Raw genomic sequence first — 26,437 nt, 5'->3', positions numbered from 1 at the left:
ATCAATCATAAGATGCTAATTGATCAGAAATTTGAATTAAATATCATAATTAAATAATTAATAAAATTCAACAAATTCAGGAATTTAAATCTGTAACAATATAATTCAAATCCCCACCACATGATGAACAAGACACATTTTGTTGTTTTCCTCTTGTAAGCTTTAGATGTTTAATGGAAAATAGAGAACTCCTTAAGATTTTGGAGTCACATCTTGTTGATATTATTCAACTTATATACAAATAAGTCCCAACAACTCCTTTCAAACACACTAAAGTCATGTCACTCTCATCTAACTTTAAAATACAAGCTTAATTAAACACTGTTTTTAATAGTTAATTAACTAATTTATAGTTAAATTACTAATTTATAGTTTAATCATGATTAGTCATTGTTGATTCTCCTTAAATTACTTGATAATGATGGATCATAATTGTTGCATATGGGTCCTGCCTAAAATTGGATCAAGTGGCTTGTCCTAGTCATCTAAGGACAAGAGTATTGAACCAAAATATCCTTAATATTTTTTGATTTTGTTTTGTGTCTTATATCCCTTAAGAGCATCTAGAGCTCAAATGTAATCTTTCTACTATCAAGTTTAAGAGATCATGGTATCATGACAGAACTAAAAGAAAAGATTAATTGTTTGTTAAGGTATAAAAATCTTTTATTATTAATAAGTAATAATATGTTAGTCTAAGAGGACTCAAATTGAATCTACGACTGATTTATTGTTACCAGTTCGAAACCATTCCGAGACTAATTTATTTATTTTTTAAAATTAAAATTAAAATTTCTTAAAACCAAACCGAATTAAACTAAATTTTACATCTTTAATTTAGTTCCATGTCTAGTTCCATGTCCCTTCAAAAACAAATGGAAACCGATGCACATCCCCCGCAATTCATAGCTTATCATCAATTCATTCAAAGATTCTCGTATGCCTTGCAAGGCATTTTTACATAAGGAAAAAAGTTAACTAGTCAGCTAGTCTTATCCCTCTCTTGTCAAATACTATAAATTGGCTGGCATACCTAACGATTCACTTCATGACATAAATACATCCCAAATTTGGAACTTAATTAGATCAATTGTAAAGAGCAACATTATTTGGTGAAGAAGTTTCCAATTAAATTACAAGCATTTGCTTTGCAACTAAGTTGAATTAATGGTGTTAAGTAGTGCAATTAATATGCTCGAGCAAGCGTAATCTCTAAGAAAATGAGTCCGTAAACACGCGTAATTTGTTGGAATCATAAGTACTGTACTCATATTTTGATCTTCAAAGCATCAACTACTTGAATGAATGACAAACACAGCCAGAGGGATAATTCCTAATACAGCCAGCTAGCTACAGTCGAATAACATACCGCCATAAAAAAAATAACGTAACCAGGTACGGAAACATAGACACCGAAATAAAAGAAAACATAAAATAAATACATGAAGCGACATTTTTTTATAGAAGTATAAATATAATTTTGGAGTTTCGGAAAGGTTTCGCAAATATAAACGAAATATCAAAACATAAGACTCGAAAAGGTTTCGTGCAAGATAAGTATCCACATAGCACAAACCAGATTAATCAACTGGGAAATATCGTTCTCATCGAATTAAAAATGATACAATCAAGGACATACATCTAGTTCATAATCACGACCAGAGTCTCAAAATGTTTAAACATCAATGTGTGCACATGCACAGGAAGGGATGTGGACCTTGCCAACTAATTAGCATGTTCAATATGATTAGAACTGTTATCTACACCAATTTAATTCAGTATCAATGCTTATTTCAATTCAAGGTCCATTTGCAAGATGATTACAGCATTAAATTACCATCCCAATTATGCGGTTAGTTGATTAACTCAACATTAAGAAATTAATTGTGTGTTTAACTGGACTCGAATAAAATGTAAGAACCAGCCTTAATTTAATTATTTATTTAGTTATTCGGTTAAATCAATAATTTGTTGTTGGATCAAAAATGGGATGAAATAATGATTATTACTATCTGATCCAATAACAAACATTGATACCACTGCTGATTTTCCATGCAAGCTTTGAGAATATAATTGCGAATGCTTAGACTTGTGCAGGGCCTGGATATCCACCCAAGCCCGCCCAACTTGAATGGATTTAAACTCTTAATTTTACTATCAATGTCAGCCTCTCGTTAGATCTGCATTTTTATGGATGGACTTGAACTTTTATATAGAGCTAAACTTTGAACCTAGGTCCGAAAATATCAGCGTGAACTGATTTTGGACCGGATTTGATCTTACATATAAAAAGAGTAGGAACCGGTTGGACACAACCTAAACCTGACCAAGTCCGGCCCATGAACAATTCTAGACAAACATACTAAATCCAGATTTTCATTACATTATCCAAGCTGCAAAATGGTTTAGTCATGCGAATAAAGTATAATTTCAGACCTGTATCAACCATAGAGCAAATTTACAAGATAGCAAAATGGTCCAACACGAACACGAAAATGCCTTGAACGGCAACTACACACAGTTGCAAAACAAGAAGTAGATTAACTGGAGAAATGTGCATTGAACAGTCCAATCACTACAGCTTGATTTTCAGATAAGACCTCTAATGCAGATGAACAGTTATGGTTCTTCTCATTGATGAAGATTTTTGGAACCAGGGCATCATGAACATATTTCAGTCATCAATTCACATGTTTCATATGGATAGTTGACTAAATCGCTATCAAAAACTAGCGGCTTCCTATCCGCAAATCTCTTTGCTTTTATATCACATAATGAATAAACTTTCTCGGTGCCAATCTATTGATCTTTGACTACAAATTGAAGTTTAGAATCTAAAGTTATCCAATATGGTTAGCTTGACAACATTGCATACCTTGCATCTATCAAGAAGATGGCTTAACTTCACTCCAATAATACTTTGTTGCAGAAGTAACAAACTCAAATATGTTGCAATTTGTATCAGAGGTCACTCAACCTTAGGATATCCATATCCGTACGAAGTCTACCGGATAATGAATAAAAATACAATTCTAAAGTCAAAAGAAGGCTCTGAGTCTCACTTAACCAACAATAAAAACAAACTTTAAAAAGTAAATCAAAGTTGAGAGATTCTACTGATACAAATTGCTGGTCAGTGACCAAGATGAATTTCAGTTAAAACTGAATGGCTACAGCTGAAATTGACCTTAATTATTCGGAATAGTGCAAGTTCAAATTCATATAGAACATAAGCAAAGTCTATTAGAAAGTAGGGAACACAAAGTATGAAGTATGAACTAGACAGTTTATCTCATTAACAGTTATAGTGAAAAAGAGGAGCCATGTCAGCAGTCCAAAAAAACAGAGTTACGTATACACCTGTGAAGTTTTCCTACACAAAACAGCCAGCGAGATAAAGGAAAAAGATTACCTTCATCGTCAGTCAAAGAGGGTCTCAAGTCGAAAGACCTCCGCTCCTTAGTTGCTCAATTGCATTGTAAAGCTTTCTACGAGAACCAACAGCGAATAGACCCATCTCTTTGAGATCTTCAAGAGTAAGAAGAGGCAAAGCTTCTTGATCCACTTCATGCATCCTAAATATTTCAGCATATTTTCCAAATCCTTGATCCTCCAACCATCTCGTGACAGTATTCACATCGAAACTCGCTGAATTTATCTTATCCAACTCAAGATCATGCCAAATTTCCTCCTGCAGATGATCGTTACTATCCCATCCTTGTCTCGTGTCATAAGCATGTTCATCCATCTCGCAAATCTCTTTGCTTGTAGCTTGTGTCTCATGATCCGACAAGTCCTTAAAGACAGTAGGAGGGCAATAATCATCGCATTCATCCGAATTATTAAACTTTGCAAACTCCATTACAGAGCAGTCCCTTCCGTCTTCACTACTAAAACGCGGGCTAACTTTAGAACTCCAAACACTGCTAACCATATTAGTATCCACCCCTTTAATGCTAGGCCCCCGGCGCTTCATGACCCTACATTTTCTGGTTATACTGCCAAAGTTCAACTTGCTCATATCAATTTCATCAGAACTCATCAATTCAAATGCCGATTTTGAAGAATTCGGATCATTATTTTCTCGATTCTGATCCGAGTCAGCTGAAACCCTCGGACTCGGAGATAGACTAGGAGCCAACACTAGAAACTCTGGAGCATCTTGCATAGCAATTTGATTGTGTTCATTCTCAATAGGATTCAGCACATCATTTCTGTGAGCTAAATTTTGCTTAGTTTTATGAGAGAATCCACAGGCAAAAGCTGCCGGAACATCCCCTACTTCTCCTAATCTCACATTTGGGCGTCTCTGTCGTTTTGAATTCATACTGAGTACTAATTACATTCACACAAATTCCTACAACTCAAAACCTGAAGAAAATCTCAAAAACAAATTCAATTTCAGTATCATCCAATTAAACAACATACATCAAGAAAACAATTAAAAAAAACAGCAAAAACCAACCAAAATAAGTTCACAAACAGCATCAGAAATTGATAAACAGCAACCTGAATTACTAATGAGAAGCAAAGTGGAGATATGAACCTTGTAAGAGATGAACAGCAACAGTTTCCCAAATTAGAAATGTTGATCCTCCTTCTGTTTGCTGCCTTGTTTTCTTATGAAGTTGGAAAAAGAAATTGGTTTTCTATTGAAAGCAGAAAAACATGAGAAAGCTTTATTCTTTGACTCTGGGTAACATCATGGGACACAGAAAAAGACAGTTTCTTTAAAAATTTATGAAGTTTCTTTAAAAAAATTTATAGTTTCATTCTTTCATCTCTACCTGCTGAGCAAATCACTTGCAAAAACAATAAAGATAACGTGTCTTAAGTCCACGTGTGATAAGATAAGAACGACAAGATGAAAAATAATGATAATTTGGGGTCAAATGCTTTATAAAATTATACTTTTAAAATTATTTTAAAAAGTGTACTAAACTTCAAATTGTGTCTTTTAAGTAACTAAATTTTAGGCCAGTGAGGCCTAGCCCAAATGACTAATACGTTCCAGTACATTCCTGAAATTTTAGTTTCGAGTCTTAGTAGAGCCAGTGTTTAAGGCCGAATTAAAAATGAAAGTTTAACTACTAACCACTAACATAACTAGATTCTACCACAGTAAAAAAATAGTAGCTAAATTTTAGTTTATATTTTATAAAGAATTTTCAAATGTTATTTTGCCTATGTGGACATCTAAGTTGATATATTTATCACATCTACAAATTTTACTAAAATATATATTTTATTTAAAAATAAACACTCATTTTTATGGCGTATAATTGAATTGTTTACGTAATATTTTTTTAAATAGTCTGTTTCGGATGGACACATCGAAAAAATTAAATCAAAAAAATCTTGTTAAAATAAAAATAAAAATTTGATAACTTTAAAAAGAATTAAATTTAGTGTTTGTTTTAAAATAATTTAATAATTTGATGACTACCAATGTATTTAACTTGATTTTTTTAATAAAATATAAATTGTGATTTGTTATGATCTTCTGAGTGTAAATTATTTATTAAAAAAATTTAATAATGAAATAAGAATGACATCATTTACCGTCTTTTAAAATTTATTTTTAAAAATATTTTAAAATGTTAAAATTTCTCAGACGATGAACTTCGTCTCAAACGAAGCTCGGTGTCTCCGGCGAAATTTTTTATAAGAATGGCGGCCGCTGGTATTTTTTTGTTTAAATTAATTAAAGAAGAAAAATATCAATTGAATCCTTGATTAAAAGTTTTGTTCAATAAAAAATATTTAAAGGAGTAATTTGAAAATATCAAAAATATTAGTTTTTTTTTTTGAATTTCTTCCTAACAAATTTGACTCTGTCAACAGTCTTATTTAACAGAAAAAATTTATTTGTCTGATTTTTAACATTTTAGATGATTTATGTTCAATTTAGAAATTATGAGGGTTTTGTGTGCTCAAAAATATTTAAGGACTGATCTATATTTTTCAGAAAACTACAGGGCTTTTTTATACTGTTTGCCTAACAAAAGTTAACCTTCCTCCCTTGTCAGCTTCGCCACGTATGCATTCCTCTTCTTCAGTCACTGGCGACGTTTAACAGACATCCATAACCTTATTGTCCCAGTTTCTTCAAATTTCAACAATGGATTTCTGGCAAAAAGCCCGAAATTTCGCCGAAGAAGCGGCAAAGCGATCACAAGAACTCACAATTTCCTCCTCTTCTAAACTCTCCGACCTCGTTTCAGAAACCGCCAAACGCTCTAAAGACATCACAATCGGTTCCTCCAAGCTCTCCGACATTGTATCGGAAACCGCCAAGCGCTCCAAAGAAATCGCAGCCGAGGCTTCTATCAAGATCAAAACTCACGCCGTAAAAGGAGCCGATCAGATCAAGTCTCTAGCCGAAGGAATCACGCCGCGAGCCGAGCCTAATAATGCTGCCGAACCGAAGCTCGAGGATGAGGAGGCGGAGGCGGAGAGGTTCGGTATAACGGAGGAGTTGAGAGAGTTTGTTAAGGATATTAATTTTACTACTTTTCAAGATTTTCCACTGCAAGGTTTTTTAAATTTTTATCAATTATTTTTATTATTATCGGAATGGACGGAGAGACTGAATCGTTGACTAGGCTTTTTATTATTAATAATGCAGATGATTCGGAGATGAGCAATGTGGAAGCAGTGTCAAATGTGAGGCAAGATCTTACGGAATGGCAAGAAAAGCATGCTAATCTTGTTTTATCAACTGTCAAGGTTATTTTTATTTTTATTTAAGTATATTTTAAGAACTCTGTTTGTTTGTTTGTTTGTTTTAAAATTATAGGATGTAATTTTGATTTGTATAGATATAATGTGATTGCAGGAAATATCGAAGTTAAGATATGAATTGTGTCCTCGAATTATGAAAGAAAGAAAATTCTGGAGGATTTATTTTATTCTGGTGAACAGTCATGTTGCGCCGTAAGTGTTACATTTTGTCTTCAATTCAATGCACATTTATATTTAGAGTTATTTAAATGGAGTAACACATGTAGTTGAATGCTAATCAACTTCAAAGCAGTGTGATTATGTCATATTTTGAAGTGAATGCAGTAGCCTAGGTGTGCGCCCGTACATGTTTTCTTAACAAAAACACGGTGTTCATTAATGGAAAGCTCTTGAATGGGAATTAAGAGTATGCATGTATTTTTGTAAGACCCAAATTATTCTTGTTTCCTGTTTAGCCTCATAGTAATCAACGCTGCGGTAAATCTGAGTTTGTTGCAATTATACATTAGATATTCTCACAGCAGAGTAGTTAAAGCGCAGCACTGTGCTGATTATCTGTTTGAAATTTAATTACTATATGTTTGAACTTTGAATTCAAAGCATCATGATTTGCTATGCTACTCGAAAATGATGTTTAAAATTGTAAATGTTGCTTGCTATAACTTTTTATATGTGGTCTGGATTGTGTAATATTTCTTCATTTATCCAGTACTTCTTTTATCTAGGAGGTGTCTTTGCTACACAATGCAATTACTTATCCTATTATTCGTTTTAGCTATGAGAAGCGGTACGTGGAGGAGGCAATGCAGAATTCTGTGGAGCAAGTAAAAGATGACAAAGTAGAGGAACTTACTGAAGCCACAGTAACTTCTAATTCCCAAACGAAAAAGTCGAGCCAGCAAAGTAAAATATCAGCTGAGCAAGACTTGGACGTATTTCTACTGGGTGGAGACAGTGACGATGGTCGAGGTACATCATCTTCTATTTACTGAATTGTGTTTGTGCTTAGTAAAATGGTTGATTGCTGTTTTCCTTATGCTGTTTTTAACTTCAACTGCATGCCTACTTTCAAAATTCCGCATTTTGAATCAATTTTTAGCAAAGATTGCAGGTCTTTTCTATAATTTTGTGCCTCAGCCATTGACCTAAAATCAGTGCTGTTTAAATGATTTCTAAAAGAATCCAATTATTCACTTAGTTTCCTTTTAAATACTGTAGTAATTTTCATGGAAAACAAATAAGTAAATTTCATCAATGAATCTTAAAGGAGTGAGAAAATTGGAAGTCTATTTTTTGCAATTCTTGTTTGCTAATCTTGTCATACATTTAAGAGATTCCAGGTAAACGTTTAGTTTCATATCTTATTAAGTTTGGTAAATATGCACCATCTGGTAGAAGTCTAGAAGACGCATAGTTGATGGTGCTTATCTGGTAACTTGGGATATTCTAATGATCTATTTGGTCCTACAGATGATGCTAATGGGAACTTTGATCGTGATTTTGACAAGATGGTGAATAGTTCGGTACGTAGAACTTGATACTTCTGTTCGTGTGTTTTCTATGAATTCTGGACTATCCTATGCCCTCAGAATGGTGTGATATGGATATGTGCCTGTTGTAGTCAATTCGTAGGAGTTTTATGCAACTTTTTTGGAACTTCAATGTTGTAAAATATTTGTAGAAATATATTAATCAGAGTCCGCAAGAAAATTTCATAACTAATAAAAAAACCAATGGCTGGTAGGGGATTCTCCATCCATGCGTCTACTGAGGTAAAGGAAGAAGAGGCTCCCTGTTTGGACTTACGAGCCTTTTCCTTGCCTGAGGAGAACATAGCGGGCATTAATTTATATCACAAACCACAGTCTATTTTGAAAAAGTGGAAAGAAAGAGAATTAAGTCACATGTAGGAATAAAAGGGAAAATGGGATTTAAAAAGAGACATAGCTGGAGTAAGAAATGGAATATCTGATGCCCGTGTTTCTTTTGATAGACCGAGTTTTCTACTATTGCTATTCTTATGTTTCTTTTCTGTAACTTGAATAACATTTAGGATGATGAGAACGAGAAGCTATAGAATATGTAGGCGGGCTGCAACATCTTGAACTCTGCTACTTATTTTAGAAGAGGAAATGCTGCATTTGGAAGATCAAATAATCAACTCAATCGAAACATTCTTCTTAGGTATGACTATTGTAATTCATTTAATCATTTTCATACTCTGTAAAGAATATTTATATCTTTATTTTGGGTGTAATTCTCATTTATTGCAGTGTATAGATGGCTGGTAGTTTCCCACTACCATCAGGCTCACAGGTTTACCTTTTTCACGTTCTTGTTCAAGTGTAAATAGATATAATATAACCAACAAACTTTTATACATTACTCTTAGATTCTCATAAAGTTGTGTTGATATACGCTACTAATTCGACTTGGATGATAAAGTTTCAATCTAAGACTCTGAATTATATACCATTTCTAAAGCACAATAACTGCAAGAGCGTATCCGTAAGTATTCCAGTATTTGAACATATTCTTTAAATATAAATTAGCTAAGGTTGGGTCAAATTGTAGTACTTTAGGCTCATTTGAACAGATTTTGGATGAGAATTGAATGAGCCTTAGAAATGTAGTTGAAACATGCTTTTGGAATGGGTTGCACGGTCATCTCATTTACAAAATTAGTTGGGAGGTCTAAATTCCATTTTTGTTAGTTAGCAGATGAGGAAGGGTTGCTTATTTATGGAGAAGCTTCCCCATATTGGTTAAGTTGCTATCTACAAAATAAACACAAATTATGTTTCTGACTGAGTTTTTGAACTAAAACCAACTCCAATTTTTGAATTTGATGGTCTTTTTGATTGTTAGTCCAAGCTAACTTATGTGACAAATATGTAAAACCTTTCGATACTTTATTTCAATTTGATTTGATTTTTATCGAATGCACATCTCGGAGTGCTGACTGCACATCTTAATATGGGTGCTAACTGTTATTTTATTTATTTTCAAAATAAAATTATTTTATCTATTTATCACAACTCAATGAATAATTAATACTTTTATTCATTGATAGAGTAGATAAAATAATAAACAAATATTTTATAGCAGAAGCAATATTAGATTTGAATACTTCCTCCGGTTCATGATACTTGTCGCTTTGGACTATTTCACGTATGTGCTCTTTTGATATTCCAAAGCAACGAGTATTATGGACGAAAAGAATTTCTCTAAACCGACAAATATTATTGATTGTAGGGAGTAATATATTTTTGATACCGGATTAAATTTGTGGGACACTGCACATTCTAGCGAATTATGCCGAGTGGGTGCCTTATTAATCTGATTCAATTTCAAGGGATGAAAAATGCCACATATAGGTGTTCTGGGAAACTCATTTACTTGCATATTTAATAACTGTTGAAGTTCATTTAATGAGATTTAAAGTTATTAAACACTGCCTATGGCAGGCATGGTCCCTGAATCCTGATAAGGTTCCTAAGTTGTAAAAAAATTATTACAGTTTTATTCTAATTGTACAATTTACCATATCTAATATCTCCAAATCTTTGTCTATTTTCCTACACACCGACAAAAATTGATTTGGGTGTATGAGAAAATCAATCACATGGTAAATTAAGTACCGCACTCTGTTTCACTGATAAGAGTTCAAGATTAAAGTTTATAACCCCACAGCTCTTGTATTTATTTCAAAAACCAAAACTTCAAATTGCCAACGAAGTACATCTAATTTATTTATTTCATATAAGACATGCACATTTTGGATTTTACATTGGAAATACTGTGATATAAAGTAGAAGAACTGCCATTTCCTTTGTTTTTATCCTAAGGTTCACGGAATTCATTAAATGGATATTATTGAATTTTGAAATTTTGTGTATGAGAAACAAAGGGTAGGTTCTTATGATTAGGGGTGAGCAAGAACCGAACCAAACCGAAAAACCGAACCGAACCGAACCGAATTTTGATGTTTGGTTCGGTTTTTCGGTGAAAACGGTTTGGTTCGGTTTCTACTCTAGGTAAAGTTTGGTGTTCGGTGTTCGGTTTGGTTTGGGTGTTTTGAAAACCGAACCGACCGAAAAACCAAATTAACCGAACTTTAATATAAAATATATATATTTTTTAAAAATAATATACATATATACTTATATTTATTTGTTTTTTGTATTTATATCTTAATTATTGTTGATATATAAGTTAATAATTGTTATTTAAACATATATGGAAGTTTATTATACTCTAATTATTTATTATTTCAATTAATTTTAATATAAAAAATTTTAAAAAAATAAAAAGTGGTGAAATTCGGTTTTAACCGAACCGAACCGTACCGAACCGAAATTTTCGGTTTGATTCGGTTCGGTTTTTTCACCTCCAAACTAAAAGTTCGGTTCGGTTCGGTTTGGGAATTTTCCAAACCGAAAACCGAAAAAACCGAAAAATTTCCAACCGAACCGAACCGAACCGACCGATGCTCACCCCTACTTATGATCACTAAATTTTATGATCACTAAATTCTATTTTGTATAATTGCTGAGAGAGAACGTTTGTGGGAGAAATTGAACCCACGACCTAGTAGAATGTCGTTTAGCGCTTACACCATTTGAGCTATTACTCGTTGGTGAATTTCAAAGTTATTAGCAACGGAAAATTCTCTAGTGATTTCAGATAAAATTGAGTTACATAACAACCAAATCTTGCTGCATTATATTTTTTTCTTACATCAATAATGGATATTAATTTTTATTGTTATTAAATTATCATTTAGGTGTAACAAAAAAAAGTGTTGCTTTGCGACGTAGCAAGATTCGGTTGCCACATAAATTCATTTGGACTTGAAATTCCTAAAAAAATTCATTGCTTGTAATTTTAAAATTCATTACATAAACTAAGACATATTGAAATTTCATGATCAACATAGAATAAAATGAAACTTTAGTGAACATAAAACTTTAATACCTAAAAACTTAATGCCACATTAATTAAATACATTTTAATAGCTATTTTTTACAATTGCTCGCATTTTATTTAGGCTAAGTTCATCATAAAATGTTTACACTATTAGTTTTTTATATAATTTGCGATGGAAACCGAAATTCAGCATAACTGTAATGGAACCGAGTCGTACAAGATCTACCCCTTTGGAAGATTCTAGGACTCGCCTAAAGGCGGAAGCCACGAAACATCGGGTACTTGAGTCCACGAGACTCGCCAACCTTACAGACTAACGAGGGACTCGCCCTAAAGTCCATAAAAACCGACTTCGAGAGGACTCGAAAACCGAAGTGGAATCCATATCTTAACATGTCACCCTGCATAATTACAATTCTATTAGAAGACAAACTCCTATGTAAAAAAGATAAGTTTATTTAGAAAGATATTTCTAAATAAAACTTCATATGAATCAGGAATTTATTTCCTATTCAGTCAAGCTACTAAGTAGGAATCACTTTCCTACTTGAACTTTACTAGGTATTCCCTCAAACCACTATATAAAGAGTTTGAAATATGCCTAAAAATACAATTACATTCGTATATATACTAAAACTCAAGGCTGACTTTGACACAGATAGTTAATCAGACAACCACAGTCTGAATGACCATCTACCCTATTTTGCAGGTTTAATCAATAGATTAAAAGGCAGTCTCCATCAATTTGATTATTGCTAAATATTTTATGTTCAAATAGTCTTTTAACTATTTATTTTGTATATTCATAGTCTTTTTGTGAACAGGATCTTTGTTTAGAAAAACACCATTATTTTAGTTGATATTATACGATAGAGTTTCATGTCTAAAATGACCATGTATATAATTTTTTTTTTTGATGAATATGTATATACAAATTAAACCATTATTTTAGTTGATATTATACTTGAGTTTCATGTCTAAAATGACCATGTATATACAAATTAAATAGTTAAATGATGAATTAAATATACAATATTTATTAAGAATCAACTGAAATAATAAAAACTAATAGTATAAAAATTTAAAGAAGAGTTTAGCCTTTCATTTATCACCAACCAATTCACCATGCATCATTTGTTTCCAACGCTAGACGAGTGATTGAAATAATGTAGACTAGTGTAGGGCACAACCAATTTCAACCATACATAATTCGATCAATTCCTACTAATGTATCACTTGCAAGATTCATTGGTTAGGATTTAATTTAGGGAAAGAGATTTGAATGGGGCAGCATCAATCTCCATCGAAAAAATATCCATCTATATACTAAAATATAGATTATAAGTATATGCTTATAGCATTTAAATTGAAAGGACATAGCTCTGAAGCATCTAGACGACAATAATAAATTAGTAAAATATATCATCTATTATTATGTCGACCGACGTATGGACTCTATACGTAGCACGTACAATTAGGGTTACGTACCTTCTTTAGAATCAACATTCAAGGAAGTCCACCAATTAGATATATATAGTGCCCTAATTGGTCATCTAAAACTACAATTTACGGTTACTAAATTATACTAGTATCTTTGTATAATTGATCATCTAAACTATAATTTACGGTTACTAAATTATACTAATATTTTTATGGTAGCAATGAGAACTAATCTAATTTCCTTTAGTTCAATTGTGTTATGAATATTTTCTAACGTCTTTTAGCTTTGTAATGACATTAATTTGATAGAACAGTGCTGCTTTACCTTGATGGAGAGCGAAATGTATAACTTTTTATTTTTATTTTAATAGAAATCCATATATGTTAGCTCACACTTTAGCAAAAAAAAAGCATTTGTAGACCTTGTGATTTGTCTAGATAGATGGAATGTGTCCTTTCTAGGAATGTAAATAGGACAAATCGAGTTCGGATTAGAACAAGTTCGAGCTCGAGAGTGTTATACAGATTCGGCTGTGTTATACGCTTCGAATAATAGGAGATAATCTAATATCCTCTTATTAAAAGGTTGTAATGACTACCTTCGATTAATTCTTTTTTGCTTTGTAGTATTAATTTGGCACTATAAGATTATTTTAAACCAATAGAGAGCAATATTTATAGACGTTTTCATTATGTATAGTATGTCTAAATTGATGGGGTGTGTTCCTTTATAAATCAAAATTTATATATTGACTGATCAATAAATTTTTCGATTAATGTAATTTTTTTTACTTTTCAAAAAAAATTGATATAACAATAATAAAATTATATTTTTTAGGTTTTAAAGGACCATTTAAACTTGCGAACCTCTGTAATTGATACACAAATTCGACTAGAGATGAAAATAGCTCGAACTCAAGTTTGGCTCGAATTTTTCAAGCTGTTTTCAAGTTTTTCAAGTCTATCTCGAGTAAGTCACAAGTCACAACAATCCAATTCGTTTATACTCATAGTCCCTTCATATATCAATTTTATGTATTGGCTTATCAATTAGTTTTGAATCAATGAATTCTCTTCTATTTAAAAAACAAAAACTATATTATTTACAAATAAATCTAAAATAGAGTTTATTTTATAAATGTCTCAAAATATAATTAGGTAGTTATTCTAACAGGGATTATTGGGTTATAAAAGCTTCGTATACATACTACTTAACCACCTTGATAGTAGACTCTGTTCTTTTATCTATGCATGCATGATGTTTAGCATAATTTTTTGGTTCACTGTAATTCAATGATCACATCCAAAGTTTGCAATTAATTTTAGTTTTATGATCACGTCCAAATTATTGTAATTAATTGCATATTTGATCATCATATCCAATTAATTGTTGGATCATGATGTATATCCTGCAATAATTAATTGTTCTTCAAATATCAATAGACAAATGTAGGATTGTTTACCTAAATATGTCACCCTTATATTACACATCACCAACAAAAAATTTGAACATGTTAGTTTTTTTTTTTTTTACGATAGTTATCATATGGGTTTAATGTTCAAAAACTATTGATCTTTAGATTTTTTTTAATTGTATTCCGATGTTTTAAAATCGTCAATTTTATTCTATTTTATATTTTCGACTTATATCCTAAATCATCAAATTAACCTCTTTTTCACTGAAAAAATACAAATAAATCATTCATGTTTAGCATACATTCTAAATAAACCTATAATGCTATAAATATAATAGAAAACCCTCTTTCTACAAATTCAAATAATAAAATAATAATAAGTAATAATAATTTTTTTATGAAATATAATTTAATACAAAAAGCTCCGCCCCCGCCTTATTCCAATCCTGCCTCAGACCGGCCGTTCGTCTTCCTCAATATGGCTCGTCTTCCTCATGAAAGACGAGTTGGAAGACGAATCGGATCCGGTTAGGCGGATCCGAGGGCGGCGGCAGGTCGGAGGAGGGCGGTGGCGGACTCAGACGCATTGGCAAATGTCGGTTTTTAATTTATTTAATTTTTAATAAAATTAAAAAAATTGATTATATGTCTAATTAATTTCTCGCTTAAGATTTATTTGAATTTTTTAAAAGATAAAGGAGCTTGATTGTATTTTTTTTCAAATAGAAAAGAATATAATAGTACCTTTTTATTTAGTTGTTTTGAATGGTTTCATCCTCAAAATAACAAAATCGTCTGAATTTTTCAATTCATGGTACAATTGAAAGTTGAGAATGCGAAATAGAGTAAAATTTGTGATTTTATAAGGTTGGTGTGCTATTGAAAAAAAATTAAAGGTCGGTAATTTTTGAGACATTAGGTCTTCTACTAATAATATAAATTCACAAATTTGTGTTCTAGTGTTCAATTAAGTTCTCGAGTATTATTATGGTTCTAATTTAAAATTTTAAATCCATACAAAAATCAAGCGATTTTATTTAAATTCATCTAGAGGTCCTTGTACTTTATATTTTTTTCCGTAGGTCCTTATACTTCATTTTTGTATTATCTGATCCTTCTACTTATATATTTTCGATTTTTAGTTTTTTTTTTGAGTTTTTTCCAATCTCTCTACTTACAATTTTTTTTCTTTAGTCCCTCTACTTACAAATTTTTTTTTCCTCCAGTTATACAAAAGGACTGGAAAAAATTCAAAAAGGACCTGAAAATAAAAAATAGGTAAGTAGAGGGACCAGATAATACAAAAATGAAATATAAGAACCTATGGAAAAAAGTGTAAAATACAGGGATCTTTAGATGAGTTTGGCCTATTTAAATAGATTTCCTTGTTTTTCTTCTTCTATATGTAAGCTTGAAAATGAAAAGTTAATTTATTTACATGAGTATTCCTAAATTGATTTTTTTTCCTCCATAATCTTTGTATACATTTTAGGGTTTCATCGTAATTTTACCTAATTCATTAAAATAAAAATGAGTCTTAAGAGATTAATATATAATTCCTACAGCAGTATATAAATAGTTTTTTCTTTTATGAGACATAGAAGAGTTACAGTAAGATAATATTAATTCCCAACTTCTTAGATATATTACAATGGTTGTTAAATAATCAATGACAAGTCTTTAATTCCTTCGCAAAGATGGGACAACTGAAGCTACTGCTTGATGCAAATGTCCCACTCAATTTTATTAGGAGGTTTTGATGATTTTGCTTCAAAAAATTAACTAAGTTAATTTAATATCATCTCTTTGTTTTGGTATCTTCACCCTCCAATTTGTGTTTATTTTTTCTTGTGAAGGAGACCAAGAAAATCTTTGTTACCAAATTAAACCCATAATCATAATATCGTTTTCATTGAAAAAATTCGGATGATTAAAATTTATGGATTTTATATAATTCATGAATTAAATAAAATTTACCATTTGGTATAATAAAAAATGATGAAAATATATGAATTGTCACAATCCACAATTCTTCAAAATCCTTCATTTGATTTCCCACCTATCAGATGGAAAAATAGAAATCCATAATTTTTATAAATATTAAATTGTTAGAATATTTTATTATTTTAAAATTATTTCTATAAATATTTGATTTTAGATTATATTTAATAGGTGGAATTTATAAATTCATCAATTTTATATTTCATAGATTTTAAATTCATTAGTTTTGTCAAATCCACCGTTTCAAAAATCTCTCGATCCAATAATTAAGGTCAAATAAATGTATGGATTTATAATTTCATTTTAAGTGAATTTAAGTTTAAATTATTTGATTTAATTTCAAAATAAATTTTCATTTTTTCAATTCCATCGCATAAATTAATTTACGAATAAAAATCAGAACTCCTTCTAAATAAATTGCCAAAGAGTCGGAAACAGAGGATACAACATGGAAATTAGATATGCATCGACTGTTCAAGAACCTACTCTTTAAAGGACCAATTGAAGTTTTGACATAATTATGAGGGAAAAATACAAAAAATAGTTTAAATCGGTCAATTAGTTTAAAAAAAAATATTCTTTTAGAAAAAATCATTTTTATAAGCTTCACTTTTTGACTTCATATCTAAAAAAAAATTACTTCATAAACTTTGTATCATGGATGTATTAAACTACTAATGACGTATCAGTGATATATTTAAAACATTTGATAGGTAAAAATAGATATGTAAAAAATGTAAAAAAAGAAGAACTTGTTTAAGTTTAAAGCGCATTTTATTTTATTTTTTCAATTTAATGGTTTTTTCCTCATATTATAAAAAAATGGTGGAGAAAAAAGAAATATAATTTGTTAACTGGGAATAGGTCAAAACTATGGTCTCTCATCTGTAATTCTGCCAAATGCATGCATAAACTACAAACACTTAAATTAGTAATTGGCTAATTGCTTCGTGCTAATAAACAAATATCACTGGATAATTTTTTAAAAACAGAATTACACATCCTGATATTGGTGATTATAATAAAAAAATAAATCTTGATTTATAAACACTTTAAAGGAAATGCCACCGCCATTTGATAAGGACCGGTCATGCCACTGGTTTTATTTAATTAGAGGGTGGCTATATATTTATTATATTACTACATTAAAAGAGCACAAAAGGGAAAAAATAATTAATAATATCACGATAAACATTTATGCTTAAAATTGTCTATTTCTGATAATTATATAGCATGCTTAATTATGTGGTTGGTGATTAGGTGTTTGAATGTTTCTTATTGAATGTTTGAATATATATAAAATATATTAATAAAATTAATGCAGATGTATATATTAGAAGTTGACAAACGTAAAATATCTCTATCTCCCCACCATGCAATATAAATATTCTGATAATTTTCTTAATACACAATGCAGGCTTAATTGACGATAGACTATATAAAGATTCTGATAATTTTTAATTATGACCGTTTGTAGTTTGTAGTTTATATTTTAATTTTAATATATTTTTAAATGAAAAAGGTTAGATTTGATTCTAATTGAATATATTATAAAATATTTTCTTTTTTGTAAAAATTAAATAATTGACTAAAATTAAATTATACTTGTTAACAATTAGCCAGGATTGATATTTTTGAAGGTTTTTATTATAATTGATTTTCTAAAAAATATTTGATACTTGTACAATACTTGGCCTAAAATTAATGATAATAGTATAAAATAAAATAAAAAATGAAGTCTTCAAGAAAAATTCACACTATTTTTTTATAGAATTGCTTTAAAATCAACTTTGACCCAACCCGATAAATTTATCCAGTTTTATATTAACTTTCTATTTTATATGTAGAATTTCATTATTTACATCTATGTAGGAATTTGTTTGCAACTTTTCTATTTTATAAATAACTTATTTAGCTCATTATTATTAATTTACATCCTTTCATAAAATATGTAAGTATAATTTTATTATTTTATTTTTTAGTTATTTTATTTTTTATGCACAACTTAGGGCAAAATCAAATAATAAAAAATTCAAAAAAATCCAGATTTTTCTTTAATTATTGTATTATTTTTTATAAGCATATTTCTTTAAATATAATTTTTAATTCATATAATAATTTTAAAAAAATATTTATTTAATTTGATTAAGTAAAATTTAGTTATTTTATATTATCATAGTAAAATATTTATTTTATTAAGTTAGTCTTTGGATGAATATATAAAAAAATAAATTCGAGTTAAACTATTAAAATAATAAAATAATATTATAGAAAGTAATATGATGGAATGTAAATTAGAATTAAAGATACTGATTGTGGGTTTTAGGATTTTTTTATGTATAAATTATTTTCTTTCTAATACATGCAACAACAATCACTTTTTTTAGGAATGTGTTGTGCAATTACAAATTAAAATATAAACAATTCAATTTTATCAAACTGTAAATTTATTTATTAAAAAATATTAGTACTATTATTGTATTATAATTATAAATTTTTTTCTTATGAGTTAAGAAATATTATTGATGGTATATTTTTTAATAATATTTTAAAAATATCCCTTAAAATTATGATAGTCGGTGATAATTTTTTTTAAAAATATAAATAAAATCATTTAAAGTATGACTGGAAATAAAATATTTTTTAAATAGTATAAATATTAAGCAATATTCTGTCAAAATTGCTGATTTATTTTTTCATACAAGTGATCTCTTTTTTCAATTATGTATAAAAGAAATTAATTTTTTTAATGTTATAAAATATTTTAAAATAAAAATATCTTTTATAATTTTGAAACCTAAGAACTAATTTATTTAGTTTAGTCTTTTCTTTTCTTTTCGCCAAGTAGGAGTATTTTGTTTTTCTTCTAAAAATGACAATCATGCCTCACTTTCAGAAAAATTAGATCCCGTTGGGTAGTATCACAATCCCTGATCCAGCCTCTTCAAACCCACCTCTGTCTCTAGCGCGTGTACCAACACTTTCTCTTCTAGCCAATACAAATTTACTATCCACTCTTCTTTGGTGGGTGCCATTTCCAATGGCACGGAGTCCATGTCGTGATTAGCGCGTGGAGATCTCCTTTCAGCCATGACAGAGGGTACCTTCAATTCTAGTCTTAATCTGGGTCCATATAATTGAAAGCCCTCCAAGATTCTGACACCTGTACCACACTGCTAATCAAACGATAAAAATTGCTCGACCGTTCTGACTCGGGCTTGCCGTTCACTTGGTTTTAACGGAGCAACCGACACGGTGAACTCAAATTCGCAGCAAATTGAACGGGTGTTATGACAGTTGGCACTGTTTTGCTTATACCGCCAAATCTAAACTGACAATCTTTTGTAATGGTTTTTTATTAAATATTCAATACTAAGGTGTCCGTTCATTATTGGTTAACTGTATATTTTTCTTTAAAATATGCACTTTACAAATAAAATAATCTTGAAATATAGAGTGTTAATAATTTTCTACTCATAAACCACATGTGAATCATTGGTAGATTTTGATTGGTCAAATTTTCACAAATTTTATACATGTAATTTAATCTCAGATATATAAATTATTTATGTACTTTACAAAATTATGATGTTTTTAATGATAGTTTTCCAAATTTTTGAGATAGCATATTTGGAAGTCAATTAAATTTATGATTAACTATTAATCGAATGAAAAAAATAGAAAAAAATAACACTCACTCATCATCTATTTTATAAATCATATGATCTAAATTTGAAATATTATTTCTAAAAACCAATTACTTAATTGTTTTTTTTTACTATTGAAAAAAAATTATTCAAGTAATTGAACTTACGACTTAACACATTTGAACTATAATTTATTAGTAAATTTTTTTTTTTGTCGCAATTGGTAAATTACTTTTTTTTAGTAAAATTGATATATTACTTAATTAATAGGCTTTGACAATTGTTTTATAGTTTAATATGGTAAAGTGGTGTATATAAGTCATTTTTATTTCACCAAATTTTAAATTATCAACAATCAAAACCAACATTTAGGAAATGATTTGTGTTTCTATTTTTATAAAATTGTCACGCATAACACAAATAGGAACGGAATATATTTAAACTAAATGTTTTTGGAAATCATGGAGTTGGGAAAATTTAACCATATAAGGGCAATTTTTTTGAAATTTTTATTCTCTTATCTTATTTAGATAAACTAAACGGACATGTATTAAACTATTTTTTTATTTAAATCGACTCTTGATGGTCTTTTCATGAAATTTTATTTAATTGTGAAGTTTACTAATATTAAAATGGCTCGCTATGAATCAAATTTAAACAAAAGTATTTCTTAACTAATTTCTAAAATAATTAATAGCATAAATATTTATTACTCTACGGAATAGTAATACTTATTTTAATATTGTTTTACTAATATCCCATCTTATATAAGTACATTTTCATATAAAATAAATTAAAATAACAAAACATTAATGAAGTACTGAAATAAATTAATTAAATGAAAAAAATTATTTTTCAACATATTATTAGCAATTACATTTTTGATAGGTGAGAAAATAAATACTATTAATAAAAAAAGGTAACAAAATGGACTGCAAAACCATTCCAAAATATCGCGATATATTGTCGGCGTATCAACCAGAGAGAGTAAACTGAAACGAATTCCCCAAATGAAAAGGCGAGTAAGAACCCGCCATCAAAAGCATCCACGTGTCAGTTTCTCTACGGATTGATCAAATGACACGTCAAAGACAAAATATAAATTCCAGTAGGCCCCCCCATATCAGCATTTAGCTGGCGAGCATTTATTGGCCAAAACAATTCTCCTTCCAAAACACAAGCACTTAACCACAGTCAAATAGCACAACAACGTACTTAACCCAAGTTCCAACCATGGTTAAATAAATCAAGAAAATAAAATATAAAAAGAAAATGTGATTAAGCGGTTAGCTTCATTTTGTAATAATATTAAAATAAATCCGATTCCCCTCTCTCTCTCCCCTCTCTCCGTTCAGGCCTCACACCGCCGGCGACATTTTCAGGCGAATTCCGAAATTGAAATCGGCGGTTAATTTAAGAGATCTTCGAGGAATTTTGTTGCAATTGTGATATTATATTGAAATTCTTTTATTGAGCAGTTTTTAATAATTATTGTTGATCTGGTGATTTTTTTGGCAATTTCCGGATCTGGAAGATTGAACCGGCGCCGTTGCGGATCCTACATTGCAGGAAAAAACAGATAAAACGGAGGCGTATTGAGATTTGAATGGGGAGAAAGAATGTGCAGGATAGATAAGAGTGGGGGAGAAATGGGAATGGTGAAGGGAGTGGAGAAAGTGAAGGGTAGTATAGGAATAATAAGTAGTAGGTCAAAAATGAAGATGTGGATGATAAGAGCAACGACATCGGTTTTGTTATGGACGTGTATAGTACAATTAACGACGATCGGAGAGATGTGGGGACCTAGGGTTTTGAAAGGATGGCCGTCGTGTTTTTCTCATGATTCTTCTGCTGCTTCTGCTTTAGAAGAGAGTCATTTTAATAATCTTCCGCCTAGAATTTTGCCTCCTAAGAGTGAGTTCGTTGGATTCATTTGTTGATTTTGTTCTGATTTTGGGGAATTTGTGGTGTTGTTTGGATTTTGTTTCTAAAAGAAGAATAAGAACAAAGAAAATTAGAGATTCGTATGCGTTTTTGTATGTGTTTTCTCTAAATTTCCTTTTTGATGTTTTAGGTTAGATAGTTGGGTTGTTTTTAGCACATTGGGTGCTTGTTAAGAAGAAAATAGTATGAAAGTGATGCTACTTTTTGTTTTTCATCTTTGGTAAAATGATCAATTGTTGCAAGTTATCGCATTTTAAAGAATAGCCACAAAAATTAGGTAGATATGTTCCATTTGGATGCCTTTTTCTATAGCTTTATGAGCAGGACTTGTTTGTAGGTGCTATCTTTGTGTCTTTAAAATGTAAATTTAGTATATAGTTGTAGAAATTTCTGTAATTTGGGTGAATATTGGTGGTTATTGATGCGAGTTTTAAGATCGTGTTTGGTTTTATTGTTGTTAATAGGGGTTTACAAGAACAATGGATACCTTATGGTTTCGTGCAATGGGGGTCTTAATCAAATGAGAGCAGCAGTAAGTTTTTAGCGTAACTGCTTTTCACATGGCAGCTGTATGATCAGTTTATTAAATGTTTTTTTTTTGGATATTTATTCTATTATTAAACCGAATTTTCATACCATTGCAGATTTGCGATATGGTTGCTATTGCTAGATATTTGAATGTCACACTTATAGTTCCGGAGCTGGATAAGACTTCCTTTTGGGCTGATCCCAGGTGTGTGGAATTGTTTTTTTTCCAAGAAAAAAGCTGTTCCACTTTCGTTAATTTGGATGGATTCTGAAAGTTGCTACTTGCTACTTTTATTTTCACTTGAAATAGGAACTTTTATCCATTTGTCTAAAAATGTTAATATTATTGCAGCGAGTTCCAAGATATATTTGATGTGGATCATTTCATCACATCATTGAGAGATGAAGTTCGGATATTGAAAGAATTGCCTCCCAGGCTGAAGCAGAGAGTGGAGTTAGGGATGACTCATACCATGGCACCAATTAGTTGGTCGGATATGTCTTATTATCATAAACAGGTGGATTTTTTGCTGTCTTTTTTTTCTTTCAAATGGCTTTATTCTGCTATTTATGCAATACTATTAAAAATCAGGAATATGTTAGTTACAAGCATGCGTCTCTTATATACTTCATATCCGTTATATGTACATTTTTCTCATTGGATATGTTTATCTGGATGCATGCAGATTCTTCCATTGGTACAGAAATACAAAGTTGTACATCTGAATAGGACTGATGCTCGCCTTGCCAATAATCATCAGCCATTGGATATTCAGAAGTTGCGTTGCCGTGTAAATTTTGGTGCTTTGAGGTTCACTTCTCAGATAGAGGAGTTGGGGAAAAGAGTAATAAAGCTTCTTAGGAAAAATGGTCCATTTTTAGTGCTCCATCTTAGATATGAAATGGATATGTTAGCGTTTTCTGGCTGTACCCAGGGTTGCAACAATGAGGAAGTAGAAGAATTAACTAGAATGAGGTGAGTTATGGATTCTTTTTTTAAACATTTGCTAGCAGCCTGATATATTTACTTGATACTCTGTCCAATACTATAATTTTCTTATCATAACAGATATGCTTATCCATGGTGGAAAGAGAAAATAATAAATTCCGACTTGAAAAGGAAAGATGGCTTGTGCCCTTTGACACCAGAGGAAACAGCTCTTACATTGAGGGCATTGGACATTGATCCGAATATGCAGATATATATTGCGGCTGGTGAAATTTATGGTGGAGATAAGAGAATGGCAAGTCTTGCATCAGCTTTTCCAAAACTGGTATGCCGATCGAAATTGGTGTCAATTCGTCAAAATGTTAAGTGTTTTCATTTAATGAAGGCTTACTCTCATTTTTGCAATACAGGTCAGAAAGGAAACTTTGTTGGAATCATCAGATCTTAGTTTTTTTCAAAATCATTCATCCCAGATGGCAGCACTAGATTATCTTGTCTCGTTGGAGAGTGATATTTTTGTCCCCACATATGATGGAAACATGGCTAAAGTTGTTGAAGGTCACAGGAGGTATATATATCTATAAATAGTTTTTTTTTGTTGGTTCATCTGTTGTATATACTATGCGTATTCCTTAATTTCAAACTAAATAATTTGGACTATAAATGCCTTCCAGTTTTAGGATCCAAATTTCCGTCTCTATCAGAGAGCAAACTTTTTATGCCTCTTAATTGAGTCATAGCTGAAAAGCATTATTAAATAGATAATTCTATCTTATCATCTTGTTTTTGTTTGTATATGGGATAAATAGATGCTTGTTTGTAAAATGTGTAATGATATGCCATCTTAACTTTTGTTACATTTGATTCTTCTTCAGATTCCTTGGGTTCAAGAAGACAATTTTACTGGACAGAAGGCATTTGGTTGATCTGATAGACAGATACACTAGTGGATCCTGGAGTTGGGAAGAGTTTTCCGATGCTGTAAAACAAGCACATACAGAAAGAATGGGGAACCCAATCAAGAGATTAGTGATTCCGGACAGGCCAAAAGAAGAGGATTATTTCTATTCAAACCCGGAAGAGTGCTTGCAGCTATCAGAGGATCCCTTGGATTCTTTGAGTAGCACGTGACGGTTATTTACGAGATTGGGGATATTTTATCAAAGTGTTCTACACAGCCTAGTTATTTTACCACAGTTCAGGATAGCTCTCTGCACAGGAGACACATCGCTAAACAAACAGTTCATGATGAAAGTGGCAAATCGTGAACAGAAAAACAGACGCGTTGATGAATTTGAAGCTTTCAAAGCTTCAGCTGATCTTTGGAATCAATTGTCGAATGCTATGCTATCATCTTTCAGTATATGCCAAATAATTCAATTCATGTATAGAAGAAGCTCTACCCTGCCATTACAGGGTGATGTTGAATCAACAAAATCGGGTTGTACACAGATATCCAAATATAGATGTGGTCTATCAGAAATGTGACCTCAAGGGAAAGGTTATACTCCTTTACCCTTCCATTTTGTAATTTCTTTTTTTGTTCGTTCGTTGATCTTGTGATTTAGCAAATATCATATTCTAAAATTTAAATTCAGCATATTTTGTTACTGAGATTGTTGCCTTGTACCTCTTCTTAATCTTCTTAATTTTCATGAAATGGTCCCGAATCATTTATCATCTACTTAAGCTGATTATGCATATAGCAAGTTCTTTAGTTTCTGTTTTTCAATTAACCGAATAAACGACTGAGCCAAATATTTGGTTTGTGTATATTTTTTGGTTATAATTCGGTCAATTTGATTAGCCGACCCAACTGATCGATGCACACCCCTAGGTCCAAGTCATAGATGGTCAGTATTTTGCTTCATAGCATCGTTGTCTTGACTTTTGAGATTGTAGGTCAGGTTATTGCAATTGACTGTGATCCTGCAAACTTAGATTTCAAGTATGATTAACAAATTGTAATAAATCATGGGAAGGTTGGTGGAACTTACTTGATTAGTTGTATACTCATTGAAAAATAATATAATGTGAAAATCATAACCCTGGCCCATGATATTAAAATATGAAACTTTTTATTCTTGCTTGTGGCTAAATGGTGTTATCCACATGTGAACTCTTAAGATTCCACTCATAAGATGGAATCAAAATGTGCTGGAGATTGGATTTTTATAATTTGGTGGGATTATTTAACATTTAACAATTTTTTTAGGAATAATCTATATCGAGGTCTCTAAACTATATCTGTTTTATTCATCCGGTCTTTAAACTATATTTTTTATCCTTATCTGATCTTTCAATTTAGTAAAAAAATCATTTTCAAATCCCTGAACGATAAAAATTACATTTTATTATTTTTGAAAATGCAATTTATTACTGTAAACGGCGTCGGTTTTGTCAGTCAAATAAGCACAAAAAATAATTTAAAGATCGGATAAAAAAACATACTCCCTCCGTCCATTTTTAGTTGTCTTTTTAAACAAATATTTTTGTCCATCAATAATTGTCACTTTAAGAATTCTATGTGACTTTCACAATAGTATTCCAAATTTGACCTTCTTATTAAATCACTTTATTACATGATAGTTCAATTTTCAAAGTTAAATCATCCAATAGTGGGTTAATAACTCTATTTTCAAAACTAAATTTATCAATAGTGGAGTTTATTAATAGGGTTATATTAGTCTTTATGTTTATAATTTAAGATAAAAGAGGCACTTTCTTAATCTTAGCAATTTAGTCTAAAGCGACAACTAAAAATGGACGGAGGGAGTATATAGTTTAAGGACCTGCAAATGGGTTATTAATGAGTATATTTTTTAAAGTTTATTAAACTA

At 30.6% G+C, this 26,437-nt stretch overlaps 3 protein-coding genes across 4 annotated transcripts; 2 read left to right on the top strand and 1 right to left on the bottom strand.

The window, feature by feature from the left end:
- Positions 1-3,192: 3,192 nt before the first annotated feature.
- Positions 3,193-5,035, bottom strand: LOC126671218 (uncharacterized). The gene is made up of 2 exons (XM_050364954.2): positions 4,547-5,035; positions 3,193-4,371 (listed from the first exon to the last, which is right to left on the bottom strand). Exon 2 carries the CDS (start codon positions 4,325-4,327, stop codon positions 3,437-3,439), a length of 891 nt encoding a protein of 296 aa, XP_050220911.1. The 5' UTR covers positions 4,328-4,371; positions 4,547-5,035; the 3' UTR covers positions 3,193-3,436.
- Positions 5,036-6,028: 993 nt separating this feature from the next.
- On the top strand, positions 6,029-9,128 carry LOC126671073 (uncharacterized). 2 transcript variants are annotated; one of them, XR_007638913.2, is made up of 7 exons: positions 6,029-6,536; positions 6,629-6,729; positions 6,839-6,936; positions 7,520-7,713; positions 8,215-8,267; positions 8,798-8,928; positions 9,018-9,128. XR_007638913.2 is itself a non-coding variant. In XM_050364772.2 (6 exons), exons 1-6 carry the CDS (start codon positions 6,122-6,124, stop codon positions 8,819-8,821), a joined length of 885 nt encoding a protein of 294 aa, XP_050220729.1. In that variant the 5' UTR covers positions 6,029-6,121; the 3' UTR covers positions 8,822-9,128. The 2 variants fall into 2 exon arrangements, 1 of the variants encoding a protein (XP_050220729.1); XM_050364772.2 differs by having other exon boundaries at positions 8,798-9,128.
- Positions 9,129-21,472: 12,344 nt separating this feature from the next.
- On the top strand, positions 21,473-25,207 carry LOC126673453 (rhamnogalacturonan I rhamnosyltransferase 1-like). The gene is made up of 8 exons (XM_050367606.1): positions 21,473-22,090; positions 22,585-22,652; positions 22,765-22,853; positions 23,001-23,166; positions 23,335-23,624; positions 23,718-23,922; positions 24,008-24,165; positions 24,473-25,207. The coding sequence occupies exons 1-8, from the start codon at positions 21,796-21,798 to the stop codon at positions 24,726-24,728; spliced, it is 1,527 nt and encodes a 508-aa protein (XP_050223563.1). The 5' UTR covers positions 21,473-21,795; the 3' UTR covers positions 24,729-25,207.
- The last annotated feature ends 1,230 nt before the right edge of the window (positions 25,208-26,437 follow it).

The sequence above is a fragment of the Mercurialis annua genome, linkage group LG3, assembly GCF_937616625.2.
Source record: "Mercurialis annua linkage group LG3, ddMerAnnu1.2, whole genome shotgun sequence".
Lineage (NCBI taxonomy): Eukaryota > Viridiplantae > Streptophyta > Magnoliopsida > Malpighiales > Euphorbiaceae > Mercurialis > Mercurialis annua.
Note: the sequence above shows the minus strand (reverse complement) of the source record. Positions and strands in the feature narration are given on the sequence as shown.